The following is a 19,427-nucleotide window of genomic DNA, read 5'->3' on the forward strand; positions in this document are numbered from 1 at the left end:
GCGCAGATCCTTCCACTCAGGAACGCGCACAGCTGCATGAATGTCTCACCTGTGATGGATTTAGAAGACGCTTTGAAGCTCGTCGGAGAGTTTGGGCCCTACCAGAAACGAGCGGTGGCTGTCCTCGTCCTGACTCAGGTGAGCGGATGTGAAAATTAGCGTTTAGTTCGCGGGAAATGGCGGCAAGTGTGCGCGCAGTAACGTAGTAGCAGTTAGCTTGAGTAGCGCATACGTGGCTTTCAGGAATTTAACTGTGGACCCTCAACAAAACGACACATTTATGACTTAATTTAACACATTTTTTTTATTACGGTTTCATTACTATAACACTACAACATCGAGCTGTAACTACAAGCTCACATTTTAGCGATGTGCAGAAGGGCTGCTTTTCCAGGCAGTGAAGTGCTCTCCAGATTGCCTGCAAGAAACTACTAAAATAATGTTTCCTTGTGTCATGTCAAGTTGCACTTTACTCCTAGTCATATTTTGATTTTCTTTAGATATCTATTCCAGCCATCCTTTAATTCGGCCAAGTATTTAAACTTGTAATAATCGTAGCTAGCCTTTTTATTGCCGCTGTGATTTGGCTACGCTAACGGGCACCTGTTATTTGTTTTACACGATTATTCAACCAAAATGGCGCAGACACAGCTCAAACAAAAGCCGACGCTTTTCTAAGCACCTAAAATATCCCAGTATAGAAAAAATATCTCCACACTTTGATATATAGTTACGTAAAAACCATTTAACGACGGACTAGATTTTTTTTTAAAGTGGAGTTTGGTTTAAGCGTTAATCTAACCCTCCATCTAGCTAGATGTACTTCAGTTTACTCAGGCTTGAAGAAAAACACAGTTTCCATTATTTTGACAGGATTTATTTGAGGACCGACGTTAATGATTTGCACTGATTAAGCTGACATACCTGGTATGATGCTTGTATAGGATATGTCCATATATTGTTTACATTGATAGTTTTTTTTATTGTACTTCACAGATTTTGCAGTTAGCCATATCACATTCCTTTTAAAAGCCATCCCTGTGTTCATAAGTGTGTGTTACAACTGGGAGGGCCCGTTATTTTCACCTGTGTAAGCAGGGACATTACCCCTGTGTGACTCAGGTGTCTAAGATGAATGCAGTCAGGTTTCGGTCCTTCTATGTGTGAACAGTTTTAACCCCACATTAACAAAGCCTCTAATTTTTATAAAAAGTCTGCATGTGATGACCCCAGACTGTGTGTCTGTTTGTTTCAGGTGTACATGGCCTGTCAGTCCATGCTCATCGTCCTGGTTGGTTTTACACCGGAGTACCGCATCGAGCAGCCGCATCAGGACGGCGTCCCTGTGAGCCAGCACGTCACCTTTACAGAGAACGTCGACTCCATCGTGACTGAGGTGAGAGCGGCAGACTCCTGCAGGATGCTCATCCGGCTAACCTGAGAGCCCACAGGTGAAACCTGCCTCCTGTCTCTGTGTTTCCTCAGTGGTTCCTCATCAAGCAGCAGGCCTACAAGGTCAGCCTCGCCGGGTCGCTCTTCTTCGCCGGGCTCCTAATCGGGAACGTCGTCTTTGGGCCTCTCTCGGATAAGATTGGCCGGAGACCCGTTTACCTGACAGGTGAGGTTGAGGCTGATGACAGTTGCATTGTTCATGAATACGTCTGTGATGTTAGTGAGCGTTCATGTTTTGCTGTTTATAGGTTTGCTGTATTTGTCCCTAAAGCTTGAAACTCTTTGTTTGCCGCTCTTGTTTTTCCTCTTGTAGCCCGGAGGCCACAGTTTTATGACTGATAATAAAATGACATCATTCAGTGCGCGTGGCTGCGTAAACTGCTCGCTGACCCTGCGATTAATTTTTGGGTTTTTTAGGCTTCGGGTTTTGTATCACTCTGCTTCCTGTTGGAGGCCGGGCCCTGCACCAGCTACAGATTTCTGAGGGTTTCTTTAATCGCCTGCCAGACTCTGAAGCATCTGCTTGAAGATGTTGGAGATCTTCAAATGCACAAAGATAAATAATTATGTAGTAAAAGAGAAGGTTATCAGTCTACACAGGCGTGCTTCTTTTCTCGCATGGCTGCAAACCAACAGGCAGCTCACAGGACGTTAAACTTTATTTATAGAGCTCCAGTTTACAGCGACAGTGTTTTTCAGCTGTGTTGTGTTGTTAGTGGCTACAGTGAGAGACGGTTTGTTGGATTTCTCTGTGTTCACCTCAAAGCACTTTGAGCCAACAGCTGTTGTGTTGCTTTGTAAATTAAATTGAATTGGAAAAAGCAGAGAGCTGCAGCTGTCATAAGTTTTTGTAACTAATTTGTCTCAAATGTATCGAGTCTTTAGGTTTGCATTGTTAGGGGCGTGGCCTCTTTGACTGACAGGTAGCTGCTAGCTGTGTGCTCGGCTTCATCTCGGCTAAGAGTCCCTGAACTGGACCTGGACACAAATGTTTTGAACGAGCTCACATGTTACTGAGCACGACTGAGATAAAGGAAGAAACAGGAAGTGAAAGTCAGTCGTGTTATAAACTGGCACATTTTGAAGAGAGTTTGAGTTATTTTCTATTTGTTTTTGTTTTTTTTCGGTGATTCTCCAAAAATCTGTCAGAAATTTAATGTAATCTTTGATTGCACATCTGTTAACGACTAATCGACCACGGCTTCATCTGAAAATCACGAGATCATTAGTCTTTGATCTTTATTTGCATGAATTTGGCTGCAGACTCTGTCCTCGGTGCCACAACAGGCCATAAATCATTAAACTTTTGTGGTCTCCTGCTCGCTGTGCCTCAGTCTGATTGTGTCAGTGCTGCTGCTCGTACGGTTCTGTTTTTAAAAATAAGATATAGAAGCGTTAAATCTGAATTTTTGCCAGAGGATCTGCTGCCTCGAGTCAAACGAATTCTTCTGTTTCTTCGGAGGCTTGTTGGACGTGTCTGCACATGACCACATCCTCATCTCTCGTGTGTTTCTCCTTCTCCCTGACTAAATGTTGTCCCTCTCCTCCTCCACCTCCTCCTCCACAGGCCTGTTCTTTGAGGTCGTCTTCGGCTATGTGACCGCCTTTGCGCCCAGCTATGAGGTCTTTGCTGCCTCTCGTTTCCTGGTGGGGTTGATGAACGGCGGCATCGGACTCGTTTGCTTCGTCCTCACGCAGGAGTACGTGGGCAAGTCCTACTGGGCCATGACGGGTAGGAAACCACCGGCACGGTCACATTATTTACTTGGCAGGGCTTTAATTCTAGGTGTTAAAGATTAATAATCTCGATCCCTCGTCTTCCTTCTTTCAGGGACGCTGACCAGCATGACGTTTGCCGTCGGCATCGCCCTGTTCGGCGCCCTGGGCTACTTAATCCAGCCGTGGAGGAGCTTGGCGACGGCGGCCAACTCGTCCGGCGTGCTCTTCTTCCTGCTGTCTGTGTGAGTACACACCCCAGAGAGACGAGTCGCCCCACACAGCCACGAAAAACCAGTAAAGTTTGTGTTGGATGTTTGGAAGCATCAGGGCGACGTCGTAAACACACAGAGCTCGTGTTCTCCTGGGATTTAAACCAGGAAGGTTAACAGTTTATTGATACGCTCAGCTTTATAGTGTTAATCTGTAAACACCACAGAGAGAACAGGCATCCAGGCTCTGCACACAAAGGCTGTGAAGCTTCCTGCTACAGCTCTGATCGTGGAGACTGATGGTCCAAACGGGTTCAGGCACTGTCAGGGCGCCTCCCTTTGGAGGTTTTCCAGCTGCAGCCAATAGGAGGAGACCCTGGGTTAGACTGGGAGAGATTACATGCATCTTGCTTGGCCTGCGATGAGCTCCGGACCCTCCTGCAGGAGCTGGAAGTGTGATTTAGGATGAATGTAAGGAATGTGGATGGAAAGGTTTCATACAGAGGAGGGAGGGAGGCTCCGTGTTATAAATACACTGGGAATCGTGCACAAAGTGTGGATCTTGTATTATTATGTTTGAGTTTTTGATCAGCACCAGATGGGTTTTTTTCCTCATCACCGTGGAAATGTGTTTACATTAATGAATCTGTGTGAAATAAATGCTTTGGCTGTTTCTGATTGTGACATTCAAATGTTTCTGCACTCGCTGTGTCTGTAAAATGAACCAAACACACCCAGTGATGTCCTCCTCTCATCCTCTGTGGTTGCAGCACTCTTCCAGAGTCCCCTCGTTGGCTGTACTCCCAGGGCCAGGCGGAGCGAGCTGAGGAGGTAAACGCGATGAAGCATTCCTGAGCCGCTCTGTGAGAATCTCCCGGGATTTAGAAAAATGCACCTCTGCATGTTTGTGTGAATCACAGATATTTAAAACTGAGAAGCTGAAAACGTGTGAACAGACCCTCCTTTACTCCGTTCATCAGGTGCTTTTAAATGTTTCAGTGAGCTGAGAAACCAGCTTTTAGCCTCAGTAAGCTCTCCAAAGGTTGGAGTCTGAAGCGCTCGTGATTAGATGTTTTCTCCTCCTACACTCAGAGGAGGTTTGGGCGAGGACGCTGATATCGTCTGACCTCAGTGGGGAAAAACCAGCAGGAAGCAAAAGGAGGGAGAATGAGGGGTTTGACAAAGGCCTGCACAGTGTTAGAAACAGCAAACAGAGGAGAGCTGTTCTGTCGAGGGAGAAAAGTTAGCTTTAAGTGTGAATGGATTCAATGCAGATAAACCTGCAAAGCTGCATTTGATAGAACTGCAGACTCCAGGTTCGAATCCTGACACTTTCCCTCTAAAGACTGGAGAGAAGTGCGAGCTAAAGTAAAGTCACATCAATCGACCCGTTGGGTCTGCGCGTCCCGTTTCCTTTGTTCACTTTCAGGAACACCGAGCATCACGTGGCTGATCCTGGGTTCTGCTTTAATAGGTCCTGCGTTTTATGGCGAGCAGGAACGGCAACGCCGTGAAGCACCTGATGCTGCAGCGCGTTGGTGTCTCTAAAGCCGGTAACCACAAAAGCCGAGGCGCCGGCGTCCTGCAGCTGATCATCCACCCGGTGCTCCGCCTGCGCACGATGGTGCTCATGTATGTGTGGTGAGTATAAGGAGAGATGTTGGAGGGTTTAACCCTCGGCTGCCTTCAGAGGAACTGCAGCTCGGAGCACTTTTAATACCGCATAGGTTTCTCCTGCTTTCATGTCCTATTTAATTACTAACTATAATTTTAGAGTTTGGATGTGTTTTTATAAGTTGAGAGTCAGGAGCGAAGTGCACATGTTGGCTCTTTTGTTTCTATGTAACTTCTGGGATTTAAACCCTGCACTTCCTGTTTTCTAAACCGGCGCTGCCACTGCATACGAGCGTTTGTGACGGCCGTCCTGAAATTAACTTTTGTAGTTCTGCTGTAAATTTGGTCATTTTAACGTTGCAGGACTGAGTTTAAAAGTAAAGTCTCAGAAACTGTTTCTGCTCCACATCAGCTGATCAGAGTTAGTTCAATTAACTGCAAGTTTATTTCCCCCGATTTAAGCACCACCCTGGGATCTGACCCGGACATGGTTCAATTCAATGTTATTTACACAGCGCCAAGTCACAACAACAGTCGCCTCAAGGCGCTTTACATTGTAAGGTAGATCGTACAATAATACATACAGAGGAAAACCCCAACAATCATATGACCCCCTATGAGCAGCACTTTGGTGACAGTGGGAAGGAAAAACTCCCTTTTAACAGGAAGAAACCTCCAGCAGAACCAGGCTCAGGGAGGGGCGGGGCCATCTGCTGTGATTGGTTGGTGTGAGAGAAGGAAGACAGGATAAAGACATGCTGTGGAAGAGAGACAGAGATTGATAACAAGTGTTTACTGACCCGTCATGGAGGCTGTGACACTTTGGGGCGGATCTGGTTCTGGGTGGAGCCTCTGCGGAGGATTCAGGTCATTTTCAGACTCAGACTGTGGCTGTTAAACGTTTGACATGATTTAATGAGTGAAATGTAATCAGATTACAATCAGACCATCTGCAGGATACGTTTTAAGTAAGAACTAAATCTATTTAAAGTCATTTCAGCCTCATCTTCACTCAAATGTTCCCATGAAAGATCCAGCAGTGCCACATTTTTCCATCAGTGTGACTGATTAGGAACAAATCATTGATTATTGATCAGTGATGGGTTTATAATAACGAGTCTGCCATGTGCTCGTACATTTGGAATAATGTCCACACCCACACAGCTGTGACGGTGCCTCCTTTAAATCTTTATTAAAGCATTTCTTCTCCTTGGCGTTCGGCTCCAGCGTGACATCGTTTATTCTCTGCTTTGACTTTTAAACATTTTTGTCCCATTTTATTTCTTGTTGTTTTATTGTTGCTCTATAAATACATCTGACCTCGTCCTCATCTCAGGGTCACACTCGGCGTTTCCTGGAAGTCGCTGCTTGATGACATCCTGCAGGTGTCAGAGATTATGACTCATGAGCACAGGGTTGCTGGTTTAAATCCTGCTGCTATGAACAAACACAGTGAGTGGGTGATAGTTGATAAGTTGAGTAAATGCATCCCTGCACAGACGTTTCTTGTTCTTTTAGTTTGTGTGTGAGCTCTGGTGTCGGTCTGTATTTCAGGCTCAGTAACGTCAGTGTCGCTGTGACTGACGCTCATATTTTTATCACTTCTGTCATCATCATGCTGCTGATACTGAAAGTGCTTCTGTTTCCACTGCAGTGACTGAATATTCTGTTTCAAATACGTGCTCTCTGCTGTCAGCACAGGCCTGGAAGTCTTCTTCAGGGCTTTCTGTCCTCCTGTTATCTCCTGAGGAGCTGATGTGATTGGGTTGATCTTTGTTAACGTCATCCAAACCCAGAGTGCTTTCTCCTGGATAATCTGCTGCTCCACAAAGGAGGTTGTTCATTTGTGATCTTTTGTCCAAGTTTAGGTTTTCTTCCTCGTATCACCAACACCTACTTTCATCTGCAGAAGCTTCATCGTCAGCCTGTGTAATCCATTCAGAGTTATTCCATCTGCTTTAGAGATGAACTCAGATGTCAGGGCATTAAAGCTGGTATGGACCCCGTTTACAGGTCACCGTCCTAAAGATCAGCTGATCAGCACGTTTTATCACACTGACAGTAGCAGGTTTATTGACACATTTGGTCAGATTTGATGAAATTGTCCCATGAGGTGCAGCTCGGTCTGTTTTTAGGATTATTCTCTGATTTGTCATTTTAAATGCACGTCAGAAAGAAATGGGAGAAACGTTTAAAACTAATCTGGATCCCAGAGATTCGTCTGGATGCAGCGACTGCGTTCCTGCTGGGTGACCCGAACTAGGGGTGGGCGATATAAACGATATAAATTTGGCCAACGATAGATTTTGACTATAACGCTCTATTGCGATAGCGCATGTTGATGATGTCATCAAACTGCGCCTGTTTCGGTCGAAAGCATCGCAGCGGCTACAACCATTATCATCTGCAAATTATGGCGGGCGGCAGTCATAGCAAAGAGATGAAGCACTTTTGAAATATGGGGAAAGCCAAAAACTGCGCTTCCTCCACTTCCGTAACATTGATTCATTAATGTTGAATTCTCTCGCAGCTGCTCTGTTCCCATGTTGTTGCAGTATATTAATGACCAACCTCGTATTGTGGATGAATAATCTCAGTTGTGCTCCTGACTGACGTTTGGCCCGTGTACAGCATCCTGCTATGCGATTGCATTTGTCCCAAACCACCAGAATCCGTCACGTTAACTTTTATCGAGTGGAAGAAAAAGTTGGCTTCATCCTCCAGCTTCACTGTGCTAATGTTATGCTAACATAGCTGTGTCGCTAGCAATCACGTAGCACAACATTATATACCAGGTAGTCCAACTTCAGTAACCCTGCGAACGCCACTGCTGTTTAGTTTTCTGTCTTCATTTATGTTGGAAGTGGTAGCAGAGCTGTACGTTTGAATTAGTTTCAAAAATCTCTGTCAGAACATGCTATGAAATGTTTAGGTGGAAGCTAGCGAGCTAACTTCCTGTTAACTTCTAACTCCGTTAAATTTAATAAATTCTGTTTTCATGGATGCCTGGATGTTAAACTTAATTGTTACACCTGGTAAAGCAGCAACGCTGATCGTTTTATTAAAGATGAAAGAATTTAGACCGTTTTTAACTCTCAGTGTTCGTTTGACTTTGGGACCTGAAACGGACGGAGTTTTGGACCCAGATTACTCTGAAGCTCCTCCCTACGGCAGCCGTAATGCTCTGACAATCCATCAAGCAGTGCTGCTTACCAAAGTTGTACTAAAACATTTTTAACAGATTTCTGCAGCCAAAATCTGTTCGAGGTCAGTAAGCACAACCAGAATTCATACATAAGGCACACTGTCGATTTTTGACAAAATTAAAGGATTTTAAGTCCTTATAGTGTGGGAAATATGTTATACAGAAGAAAAGAATATATCGCGATATATATCGTTACCGCACATGCTTTAAATTATATCGCGATATGAATTTTAGGCCATATCGCCCAGCCCTAACCCGAACAAACCTAATGTGGGGCAAAGGGAATGTTTGTTAGGGACATGTCAGAGGTTAAAGGTCGTCTCATGTGTGTTGGCTGGATCTAGTTTGGATGGTGCTGAGTGTTATGGTGAAACTCCAGCCTAGGGTGAGTCCTGTATGTGGCCATGGTTGCAGGGTGTAAGCTAAGGCGGAGGCCGTTGGATGTTTCCTGTGCAAATGCCTAGAAAGGAACTGGTGTGATTTTTAGGCTTAGCAGATTATTACCACAGCTTTTTGTTGCAACGTCTCTTGTGGTTTTTTTTTTTTTTTTTTTTAGCTAATCTTTAGAGAAAACGTGTCTGTGGTGGATTCCCGGCTGTCGGGCTGCTTTCACCTCTTGTGAAGGAATAAAGAGCACGAAGAAGAAGAAGAAGAAGCTGCTTGTGTTGGAGGCAGAGAGAAACTTTGTGGGTTGAATAAGCATCCACACGTAGGCTGTGTCACTGTGGAAATTCTAACAGGAACAGGAAGTCTGTGTTTCCCGGCACTTCTGGACATTCCACAGAGTGAGCGCTTTGATAGGAGCACCTCTTGAAGGCCAAAACACAAAGAGCGCAGTCATACCATCATATGTTATCTCATGGGAGTAGACGCATGTAGGTCATGTAGTCCAGACCTCCAAACATCCAGCTCGCTCCTCTTTTTGCTTTAGCTTTGCTCCTCTTCCTCACTTCTCTTCGGTTCATCTCCTTTGACTTATTGATGCACACAGACTCGGTCGGGCGGTGCAGGGTGACGCTTCGTGATGGAAGCTGAGCCGTGTTGTGCTCTCATGTGTCAGTCTCTGTACGCTCCTGCATTTCCTCTTTTCTCTGCAGTAACAGTTGAACCTGTTGTTTCTGCTGCTGCTCGGCGTAACCTTTAAATAAGCATGTTCATAACTGAGCTGCTGCAGTTTGGGGTTTGTTGCCATGTTTGGATCCGTGCGTCACACCTGCTGCCTTCGTCCCTGAGAAAAGGCTCTGACGCTGATCTTTGCTCAGCTTTTACACTTTCTGTATCGCTCACAGACTTCATCTCTTTTGCTTTTGTGCTCAGTTTAAGTTACAGCTTGAGTGCTGCAGGCCTCTAACCTCAGCAGCTGATTCATTCTTTTAGAGAAGTGGAGCAGCTCGGGCTGACTGATTTTCCCACACTTCAGACCTTTTGCGTCTTCTGATGTGTTTATAGCAAACAGCAAAAGGTCGAAGCTTCTGAACGTACACAGAGTTAGCACAACAAACAGGATTTCACCTTAAACACGTTTGCTCTGCTCGTCCTGTGAACACATCTTTTAATGACTCACACGCAGTCGACCTGCTGACGTTCTCCAGAAGATCCCAGTGATGTGAAAACATTTCTGAAGGATTATAAGGAATAAAAAGACAAAATAACCCTTAAATTAAAACAAGCAAGATCTGAATTTAACCATAAAATAAGTAGAAATGATGCAGGACGGCATCATTGAAATCGATACCAATGATCAGTTTTTTCTTCTAATACACTTAAACAACCACATGTATGTGAAACAAAAATGATCTGAAGGTCTTATACTGGGGGTTTTCCAGTATTTCCAAAAATATAAAATGCATCACAGAAAAAGAAGTTTAAAGAGAAGTAACAAGCGGAAGTAGCTAAATAAAGAAATCCTCAAATAAGTAGGCGTCTGCTGCACAGTCAGCAGAACTGATGCTGCACAGTCGTTTCTTTGCTCTGTTAACGAGTCGTCAGTTTGAACAGTTTCAGGTTCATGAACTCGTTTGTTTCTTCTGTCTTTTTCAAATATTATCAACAAACATTTTGTGTGTGTGTGTGTGTGTGTGTGTGTGTGTGTGTGTGTGTGTGTGTGTGTGTGTGTGTGTGTGTGTGTGTGTGTGTGTGTCAGGTACGCCTGCAGTCTGGTGTACTACGGGCTGACTCTGGGGGCCGGCGAGACGTCTGGTAGCCGTTACGTTAATGTGGCGATGTACGGCCTCGTGGAGCTGCCGGCATACCCACTCTGCATATACTTCATCAACAAACACTGGTGAGACAGACACACACACACACACACACACGACACTTGCTGTGTGATTTTTAACTGTGACCTGTGAAATATGTGAAGAGGATGGTTCCCGCCACACTCCTACCTTTGGTGTAACTGTAGCTGTGAGCCGGCGTCCTCGCTCAGCTGTAATGTGAGCTGCTGCTTTTACTTGATGGATGTAGACAGCAGTAAGAAAATAATTTTAAAAAGATCCTACATCAAACAGGGTCCTGTGTGTTAGCATGAGCCCTTGGTTCATAGAGGTCTTTTAGATCATGTTTAGCCTTTCACAGCGACCAGTTTGGCTTAGGAGACTTTATCAGGAGCTTCCAATGAAACAGGTCTGGGATCAGTCAGGCCCCAAACTAGAGATGGCACGATACCACTTTTTTATGTCCGATACCGATACCGATATCATAAATTTGGATATCTGCCGATACCGATATGAATCCGATATAGTGTTTTTTTTTAATCAACAAAACTGTTTTTTTTTAAATATTTTGCTGCATTTTGTATAAGTTCATACTCAAGTTTAAAACAACAACTACACTAAAGCTATTCTGTTATACCTGTATGCAAAAAAAAAAAAAAATATTTCATAGTTCAGCAATACTGATCAATCTAATAAACTTAAACCTACACCATCCTCCCTATTCTGGTATTTTAAAGAGTACTTAGCGTAAATATTAAGCAACCTAACTAATAGGGTTCCAACTCCCAGCAACAACAAAAATAAATAAATAAAAAATAGGGAACCACCCCTCACGCTCCACCTCATGATGCTTAATCGACGTAATCAACCTTAATTTGATGCAGTGTGAAAAAAAATGCACAGAAATCAATTATTTTTCAAGAAATATTAAATAGATTCAACATCTTTCTTCAACAAAATTGCAGACTGCACAGATGGTACCTTCCCAAAGGAAAAAGTACTATAGCTTACTAGGGTGTATATATTAGACTTAATAGTTACTATATACAGTAATGACTTCTATTCCTTTTACATCAAATTAAAACTTTGGGTGTCAGATAATTATTTATTAAAAGCTCGACATTTTAAATGAGAATAAGAAAGAAAAGTATGTCTTTGTGCCCCCTTTTCCCTGTTCATGCCCTATCGGCCCCCCTGGCTAAACTTTGCTAGATGCGCCCCTGCACAGTTACCAGCGTCAGCTACGTAGAAAAAGATCCTCGAGTAGAAATTAATATTAAATAAATTCTAACAACAGCTGATCAAGCTTAAACGTGCTGCTGTTGTTCAGCCGCTGGTTTCCTCTTTCTGGTGCAAAGTGGGCCAAAAGCAAACAACAGAGAGGGACTCGCAACAGAAAAGCCGATCAGCTGATCATTAAGCAGTTTCATGATTGAAGTAGCAGCAGGAGAGGCAGTCGCTTGTTAAGCTTAACGCAGGAATGCTTTACAAACATTCAGAGGTGGACTTACACACTTGCTTTACTTCTCTCGGGGATAACTTTGTCGGAGATGAAATGCCGGGTTGCTAGCGAAGCTCCACATGCTATCCAGACCACCGACAGGTCCTGCATGCCACAGCCGCTCTATCACGTGATGCATACTGCTCCGACGTGCTAACGTTCTGAGGTGAGTTACGGGGTGTTGCAAGTTTTGTGAGGTGCTTTCGTGATATTTAATGGATCGGATTACATTTGTTTATTTTTCTCCGATATCCGATCCAGTAATTTAGGTCAGTATCGGACCGACACGTAATATCTGATCGGTCCATCTCTACCCCAAACCCCTCGCAGCTCTCTAGGGTTCATACACCAGCGTGCCTGGTCAGAGAGTGAAGGTGGAGCTGTGGATTTACTGGCTGATCTACGATCCTGCCCTCAGCCGTGGCTGTGAGCTGTGGGTAGTGACCGACAGAACAAGACTGAGGATGCAAGCTTTAAATGAGCTTCTTCCACAGGGTGTGTGACTCAGCCACAGCAATACAGGGATGAGCTCTGAGCAACTCGTCCAAAAACAGCCTGTTTGGATTTTAAATTGTTAGTCAAACTTTTTGAAGCTGCGCTCGAACTTCTGTGGAGCCTGTGTGAAAAACCTCACTTTGCTTCCTGTTTTCTGTTGGTCTTCCTGCTGCTTACTCACTAACTCCTGCATGAATGTCTGTCTCGTCCTGCAGGGCTGGGCGGAGGAAAAGCATGGCAAGCTTCCTGTGCCTGGCTGGCTCCGCCTGCCTCTGCACCACCTTCATTCCTGAAAATGCAGGTGAGGCTCTGATATTCGACGGCACTGCAGAGGAATATGTGCAGCTGCAGGAAGTAGTCGTCTTCAGACATGTTTGCACTGCTCACGTTGGGTAACACCTACCAAGGTGCAGCTCTGCCGGTGCATGTATGAAAGAGCCTTTGTCAGCCTGACAAATCAGTGACTTCACTCTGAAGTAAAGAGGAAGTGAGATGAAACCTGCGTCTGTAACATATTTCAGTCCAGTGGAAAAAAAACTGCAAAAGGCTTGTTTAGGTGTTAAACACTTGGCATAAAATACTGATTTCCATATGCATGGATAGAAGTGTCACAGTGTGTGATTGTTGTGTAAGCAGAACAGAATGATAGTTATGCCTCGCATAGTGCAAGACATGAAACCGGTTAAATCAGCACATCTTTGCACCTTTCTGCTGCCGGCTACACATGCTGTGTTTGGAATAGTGGGCGAACTGATGCACATTTCATCAGATAATAAACTGCTTGCATTCTTAAACATGAAGCAGATTTTATTGTAATATTTAATAAATTGTCTTGTGTGAATAATAAACCACACAGGTTGCATGAAAACTTTTTTGGTGCTGCAGATTTGTAGCCGTCAGTTTAAGGGTTCAGAGCTGCAGGTTTGTGACATCATTAAGCTCCTCGGGGAGGGAACGAGATGAGTTTTTGCTGTGAGGTGAACAATCAGAACAAGCTCTCAGTTTGAGTTTGTGTTGGCAGGAGCTTTGCTGAGTGTGACGTCGTTGGCGCTTGTGGGAAAACTGATGGTCAGCGCAGCGTTCAACATCGCCTACGTCTACACGTCCGAGCTCTACCCCACAGTCATCAGGTGAGCCGGGTGCATATTTACGTAGTTTCTGTTGGTCACATTCATAAAAACGTTGCTGTTAATGAGACCTGGGTGGGCGTTCAGTCGGCGTCCAGGAACAAAATATTGAGCCTTTTCTGCGTCGTCTCCTTTTCTGTATGTTGGGTCAAAGCTAACTGTAGCATCAACACAAGCTCAGAAACTTTTAGGAAACGTCTTGTCTTTTAATCTGAAACCGACGGGATTAAAGCTGCTGAGATGCCTCCAGAGTTTGTAAATGTCTCATTTCGGTTGAAGCCAGATTAAAAGCGTCACACTGGCACAGACCCTTCAATTAAGTGATAATTCCTGTGTTTTCAAAGTCAGCGTGTCCTAAAGCTGTGCGCTCGGACTGATTTTAACGTGCACGGATTGTTTGTTTCAGGAACGCTGGGCTGGGAGTTTGTTCCATGTCCTGCAGAGTTGGAGGAATCCTGGCACCGTTCGTTCCTTCCATGGTAAGGCTGTGAGTGTGAGAGAGGTTAGGAGTAAATGCTCTGGAACAAGCCTGAGCCAGCAGCAGGAAGCACTCGATCTGATCTTCAGAGCCACTCAGCAGCTCTCAGGAACCAGCAGACGTTTAAATGTGAGTTTAAAATGCAAAACAGTGAAATATGTGAGCGCGACCTGTGACTGTGGGAGGCTGGTGTTTTCACATGAAGCTGTGAGCCTGAAAAGGCAGCAACCAGCTCCCCGTTTGCAGTGGTAACAGTATCACTTCCTTTTTCAGCATTTCCTGTTTGGAGCTGTTGTTGGCATGGAGATCAGATCATTAAAAACAGGGTTTAATAATAAAAAAGGAGGGAAAGTGATGATGAAGAAGGGCATCTGGTAGCTTGTAAATGTTGTTCTTTTAGGAGATTTTATTTTGAAATGTATTTTGTGCATCTTGGTATAAATATTTTAGCCGGTGTGTGCAGGGGCGAGAGGACGAGGCGCCGAGTCGCCCCGTTTGCTTCGTGCGGTTGCATTTATGCCTCATACATAGTAAAAGTATCAGCGAGGCCTGTGGGGGTTTCCGGCTCAGGTTTCTTAAAGTGTGAATCTTTGCATTCGACAGCTCAGCGGCTTCTTGCTAAAGTCTTGAGTTATTTATACTGGAGGGCGCGGTGAGCTGGGAGAACGGTTAGCCTGTCAGTGTTAGTGTGATGTCAGCCTGTGGTCAAACATCCATGCTTTCTGTACTCTGAAACGAAGCGGGGGAATTTTAAAAAGTGATAGACGGCGAAACCTCAAGTGTGCCAACATCCCCTCCACCAGCCCTGTCGTCTCTGTGGATGCAGCTCGTTTTTGTTAAAGGAAGGAAACAGTGTTTGTACTTCAACTTCAGAGGGAGTGTGCGCAGCGCCGCAGAGGCATTCAGTGTTCGCTGGCTGTTACGTCTCAATAAGTGAAGCATTTCCAAAGTGAAACCATCGAGACGCTGAGGGGAAAATCTGTTTGGTGGAGCTTTTAATGACTCACTGACTGCTGAAGTGTCGCCCTGACTACACCCTTCTGGGTGCGCGACGTCAGAGGCTAGAAATGCTGGAAAACGCAGCCGTGATCTTGGAAAGTCTGCTGGACTTATTGTCCTGCTGTGGTTTTGATCTGTGTTAGGCTGTTTCTGCAAAGTTATAAGGAAACGGAGTTCATGCAGCTCGTCTGAGTGACAAGGTCACACCTCATTCCAGGAAATCGTTTGCATTCACTGGCTGATGCAGTTTTACTAATGACCTCACCGATTCACACATTCCTGATTAATGTGTTGCAGGTTTTCCTGCCTGAAAGTTTATCCGTAATGATTTATCCGCCCTCGTGCACCGTCCTGCTGTCGTTAACCACAGGTCTGATTTATAAACACACGCTGTGCTTTGTGTACTTCGTACCTGCTGCGTTTCGCTTTCACACGAGTTAAATTTCTAACAGATCAAAGTGTGTAAACATATTAGTTTCACAGGGAAATAAAATCCTGTCAAACAGTCACATGTGACACATGAAAGTAGAAAATGACTGTTTCGGTTTCTTCTGTTAATGTGTCACACTGACCTTTGACCTCGTTTTGTCATGTGCTCCAAACCTAAATAAACAGTGACCTCTAGTGGTGATACAGGGAAGCTCAACGAACATGCGTTTACAGAAATCTCAGCTAAAAAGCTCTTAATGTTCTTCTTTTAAAAATATATGTAATCTCCTGCAAGAACACCGTCTGCAACTTTCTGTCACAGCTGCAGTTTCCTGTTGCCGTGGCAGATAATTTACATTATTTTCATCTTATTTGCATTTCAAAAACAATTAAAAAACAAAATACCGAAGCTGTGAAAGCAAAGTCGACCGTGTCTTTTGAAGAGCCTTTCTTTCATAAAAGCACGATTGATAAACCTGAGTGTTGATCGCGTCCTCGTGGCAGTAGATATTCGGAGCCCGAGCGCGGGACCTTTAATCAAACGGCTCATCCAGGCTGTGGAGTTTATCTGAACGGATGAAGGTTGGCTTTTTACCCACAAACCTCAGCTTCTCATTCGTTAATGGTGTTTTACAGAGTGTGAAGGCAACACTCACAGACGCAGGAAAACCTGACCTCAGGAGGAGCAAACGATACGAGACGGATTACATTATGAAATGTTGGCACGAGGGGAAAAACGAGCGACTCATTGTTGTGGAAAAGGCCGGCGTGTTTATAAAAATCTCCCATCGTTTTTCGTGCTCACGAGATTTCTGCAGAAAGTAGAGACCTGTGTCACTCGGTCTTATCCAGAGATTTGCTGAAGAAGAAGATTTTGCTCAACAAAGTAAAAACAAATATTTAGTTTCACAGTTGGATGTGATTTCATTTTCTCAGTAATCTTGTAGGAGGTCCGATTCCTTGGAGTGTTTTTGTAGGAACTGGAGACACATTATTGAATCACATCTTAGTTATTGCTTTCTTACCTGCACTTTGTCCCCAATAAACATCACACAACTCCAAATGAGTCTGAGTGCAGACTTTATCTGTGCTGGCACATGCAACATTATGTGACAGCAGGAATCTCTCCACAGGTCGAGGCGGAGTGCCACATCTGTCTAACCAGTCCTCCTCTTTTAGCTCTGATGCTGCTTTGCTGCTTTTTCAACCTTTTTATTAAAAAAACACTTTTTTATTTGATCCCCCAGCAGGACATAATTAAGGATCTTTTCAAACAATTTGCTCTTGATTTATGTTTTGATCTCACTCTTGGACCTTCTGATCAGTGTGTGTAAATATTCACTGTGTAAACACACGGGCTGAAGGGTTCAGACAGTAAAAGGTCCCGGTTGTGTGTCTGTGTGTGTCGCAGCGGGCCCTCCATACCTCCATGCCCTTCACCGTGTTCTGTCTGAGCGGCCTGTCGGCGGCCTGTTTGGGCCTCCTGCTGCCGGAGACCCTGAACAGACCAGCAGCAGAGACGCTGGAGGAGCTGGGCAGCCCGGTGCTCGGCCGAGTGCTGGAGAGCAAGGTGAGGCACCGCTGGGTGTTTGTGGGACGTTTCTGTTTCTACAGCCACAGCCGACGATCAAGTAACATAAAACCAGACGGTTCAGTCAGACAGATTTTGTTTTCTCGCTCATGTCCTTGTTTCCTCTCTGTCTGCAGCCTCTGTTGTATGAAGATGAAAGCTGTGCATCGACCCACAAATGAAGCTGGCGGCCTCGTCTTCATCGCTCAGAACCGCAAACGGTCCCGTTAATTAACGGTTTCTGAGCCGTCGTTCGCTGCAGGAAGCGAAAACGCCGTCAGCTGACCTCGTAGGAAGACGCAGCGTCGCGGTCGATTCCTGAACGCTGCGGTGGCGAATTTAGAGACCGAGGACTGAGAGTCATGATCCGCTTTACATTCCAGATCCTGGGAATTTAACAAGAGGGACCAAAAACCTTTGACAGCTCCTGAAGCCCGACAGCATTTCCTCCAGTGACGTTTTTAGACTTCTGCTGCTTCAGGAGGAAATGTGTTAAAGACTCTCTGCACCAGAGGACACCAGCTTACAGTCACTACAGTTTACACATAATCAGATTATTTATGTCAGCTGTGATTTTCTTCCAGACAGGAACTATTATCATTATTTTCACTCTGATTTAACGTCAGGAAAAAGGTCTAAAAGAAACTAAGAAAGTCATGAAAGGTTTCTCTGTGGTCAGAAACGTCCACACGTGTCAGGCTCAGACGATCCATCAGCTTCTCTTACCTCGATTTATCAAACACAAATAAAAACCAGGCTGGTTTAATTTAACTACATAATCAAACTCACTTTTATTTACAGGTTTACAGAAACATTTTAATGGATTGAATAATGAAAAAGAACTAAGTGTAAATATATGAACTGAGCAGCTGGAGCTCAGCTTCCTGTTTTTCTACCACGACTCAGCCGAGCAGCGACTTCACTTTCAAAGGGTAAATTAGAAAGTTTGAGCAGCTCATGAGAAGCCTTGTTGGATCTGCTCGCCTCTTTCCAGACGTGACGAGAGCAGAAACCAAACTAAAGCTCGCATCTTTCCCATTGGCTGCCCCTCATAAACAGAGGCTTTACCCCCCCCCCCCCGACCCTTTAAAACAGCAGCTTTCAACGTGTTTTCACTGGTTTGGGGTTTGATGGTGGACGATCTTCAGGCAGCTCAGTTTACTATGAATGGATTATATTCCCATCACTTTAATTCGCATTAATCATAATAGTTTTTATTATTAAGCCATTAAATGCAGAGCGTGGAATATGTAGAACAGGTCAGGGGAAGATGTTTGGTCCTGGACCAATCGTGTTTGAGTGTTCGACTGCACCCATGAATATCTGTGTGGGGACAGAAAATTTATGTTTATAGATTCATTAATAAACAAGGGAGAGAGGATGGAGCAGGAAGCCTGGTACGGGAACGACCCAGACGTTATTCCTTGTTCCCAAACAGCAGCTGATGGTGATCATGTGATCGTCTGTGGGCTTAGTGTTTTCATGTGTTTATCTAGGTAAAATCACCAGCTGTTTTTAACGTCAAGGACAGATGTTTTCCTTTTTTTCATTACTTAGTCATTTATCTGCTGATTTTTTTTTTACTTTTAAAGCGTCCGGGAGAGTCGAAAAAAACATCTCTCAGATGTGACGATGACGATGGTGAACCTAGAAAACCAGAAACAAGAAAACTTGATGTCCTAAGAATCTGTTTTTGTTTCCAGGTTTTAGATGATATGAACTGTTAAACGAGTGAAAAAGCAAACTGTACATTCGGTGTGAGGGGCAATCAATTAAGGACAGGTTGCACACTGCAGCTCTGCAGCCTGGAGATCGGGCAGGAGCTGAAACCGGTCCTCAGATGTTTCCTCTGACGTTCAGGACTGTGAGGCCAGTTTGATGCAGTCGTTTTACAGTCTGCTTCGTTTCCTCTGTAACGTGAGAGACGCTGCCATTGGAGGAAAACTTGCAGCGATATGATCTATAAACATATTTAAAAAAAGGAAAGAAGCTCTGTGTTCTGCAAAGTTTCTTAAATGTGATTACTTCCTGTTTTTATTGATGTTGGTGTGTGTAACACACTCACGTCTGTATTCGTGCTGAAAGAGGCCGTCGGGGTCCTCTCCTTCAGCTGATGGTAATTAAATGAAAGTGTTCCAGCATTCCTCCTCCTCCTGCCGTGCCTTCGACTGCAGCCTTTTACTGTGAAAAAGCACTTTGGAAAGTGTTAAACATCATCTGCCTGCAGATGTTTGATTCCCTGCTGTAAGCACTGTGTGCACTTTGTACATAGACGGTATGCACAGAGATAAATGATGCTCATGAACTGTTCTCTCTGTGATAAAGACAGTAAACACTTGAAAACTTCCTCGTCTCGTTTTTTCACCGTGAGGCAGATAAACGATGATTATGTTTCACTCTGCGGTATAACTTC

At 44.5% G+C, this 19,427-nt stretch overlaps 1 protein-coding gene across 2 annotated transcripts; it reads left to right on the forward strand.

Moving 5' to 3' along the window:
• Positions 1-5: 5 nt before the first annotated feature.
• slc22a15 (solute carrier family 22 member 15) lies at positions 6-19,360 on the forward strand. 2 transcript variants are annotated; one of them, XM_085427258.1, is made up of 13 exons: positions 6-138; positions 1,256-1,396; positions 1,486-1,618; positions 3,020-3,184; positions 3,284-3,413; positions 4,151-4,211; positions 4,855-5,021; positions 10,343-10,483; positions 12,627-12,712; positions 13,433-13,541; positions 13,945-14,017; positions 16,856-17,014; positions 17,152-19,360. In XM_085427258.1, exons 1-13 carry the CDS (start codon positions 37-39, stop codon positions 17,194-17,196), a joined length of 1,512 nt encoding a protein of 503 aa, XP_085283384.1. In that variant the 5' UTR covers positions 6-36; the 3' UTR covers positions 17,197-19,360. The 2 variants fall into 2 exon arrangements, 1 of the variants encoding a protein (XP_085283384.1); XR_014914253.1 differs by lacking the exon at positions 17,152-19,360 and having other exon boundaries at positions 13,945-14,145; positions 16,856-16,996.
• Positions 19,361-19,427: the final 67 nt, after the last annotated feature.

This window comes from Rhamphochromis longiceps, linkage group LG13, assembly GCF_057381845.1.
Source record: "Rhamphochromis longiceps isolate RC_006_pf linkage group LG13, R_longiceps_female_GT1.1, whole genome shotgun sequence".
Lineage (NCBI taxonomy): Eukaryota > Metazoa > Chordata > Actinopteri > Cichliformes > Cichlidae > Rhamphochromis > Rhamphochromis longiceps.

Coding starts and splice junctions, on each gene's coding strand:
- slc22a15 (XM_085427258.1), top strand. CDS start 37: ATGAATGTCTCACCTGTGATGGATTTAGAAGACGCTTTGAAGCTCGTC. Junction 3,185..3,283: donor GTCCTACTGGGCCATGACGG/GTAGGAAACCAC, acceptor TCCTTCTTTCAG/GGACGCTGACCAGCATGACG. Junction 3,414..4,150: donor CTCTTCTTCCTGCTGTCTGT/GTGAGTACACAC, acceptor CTGTGGTTGCAG/CACTCTTCCAGAGTCCCCTC.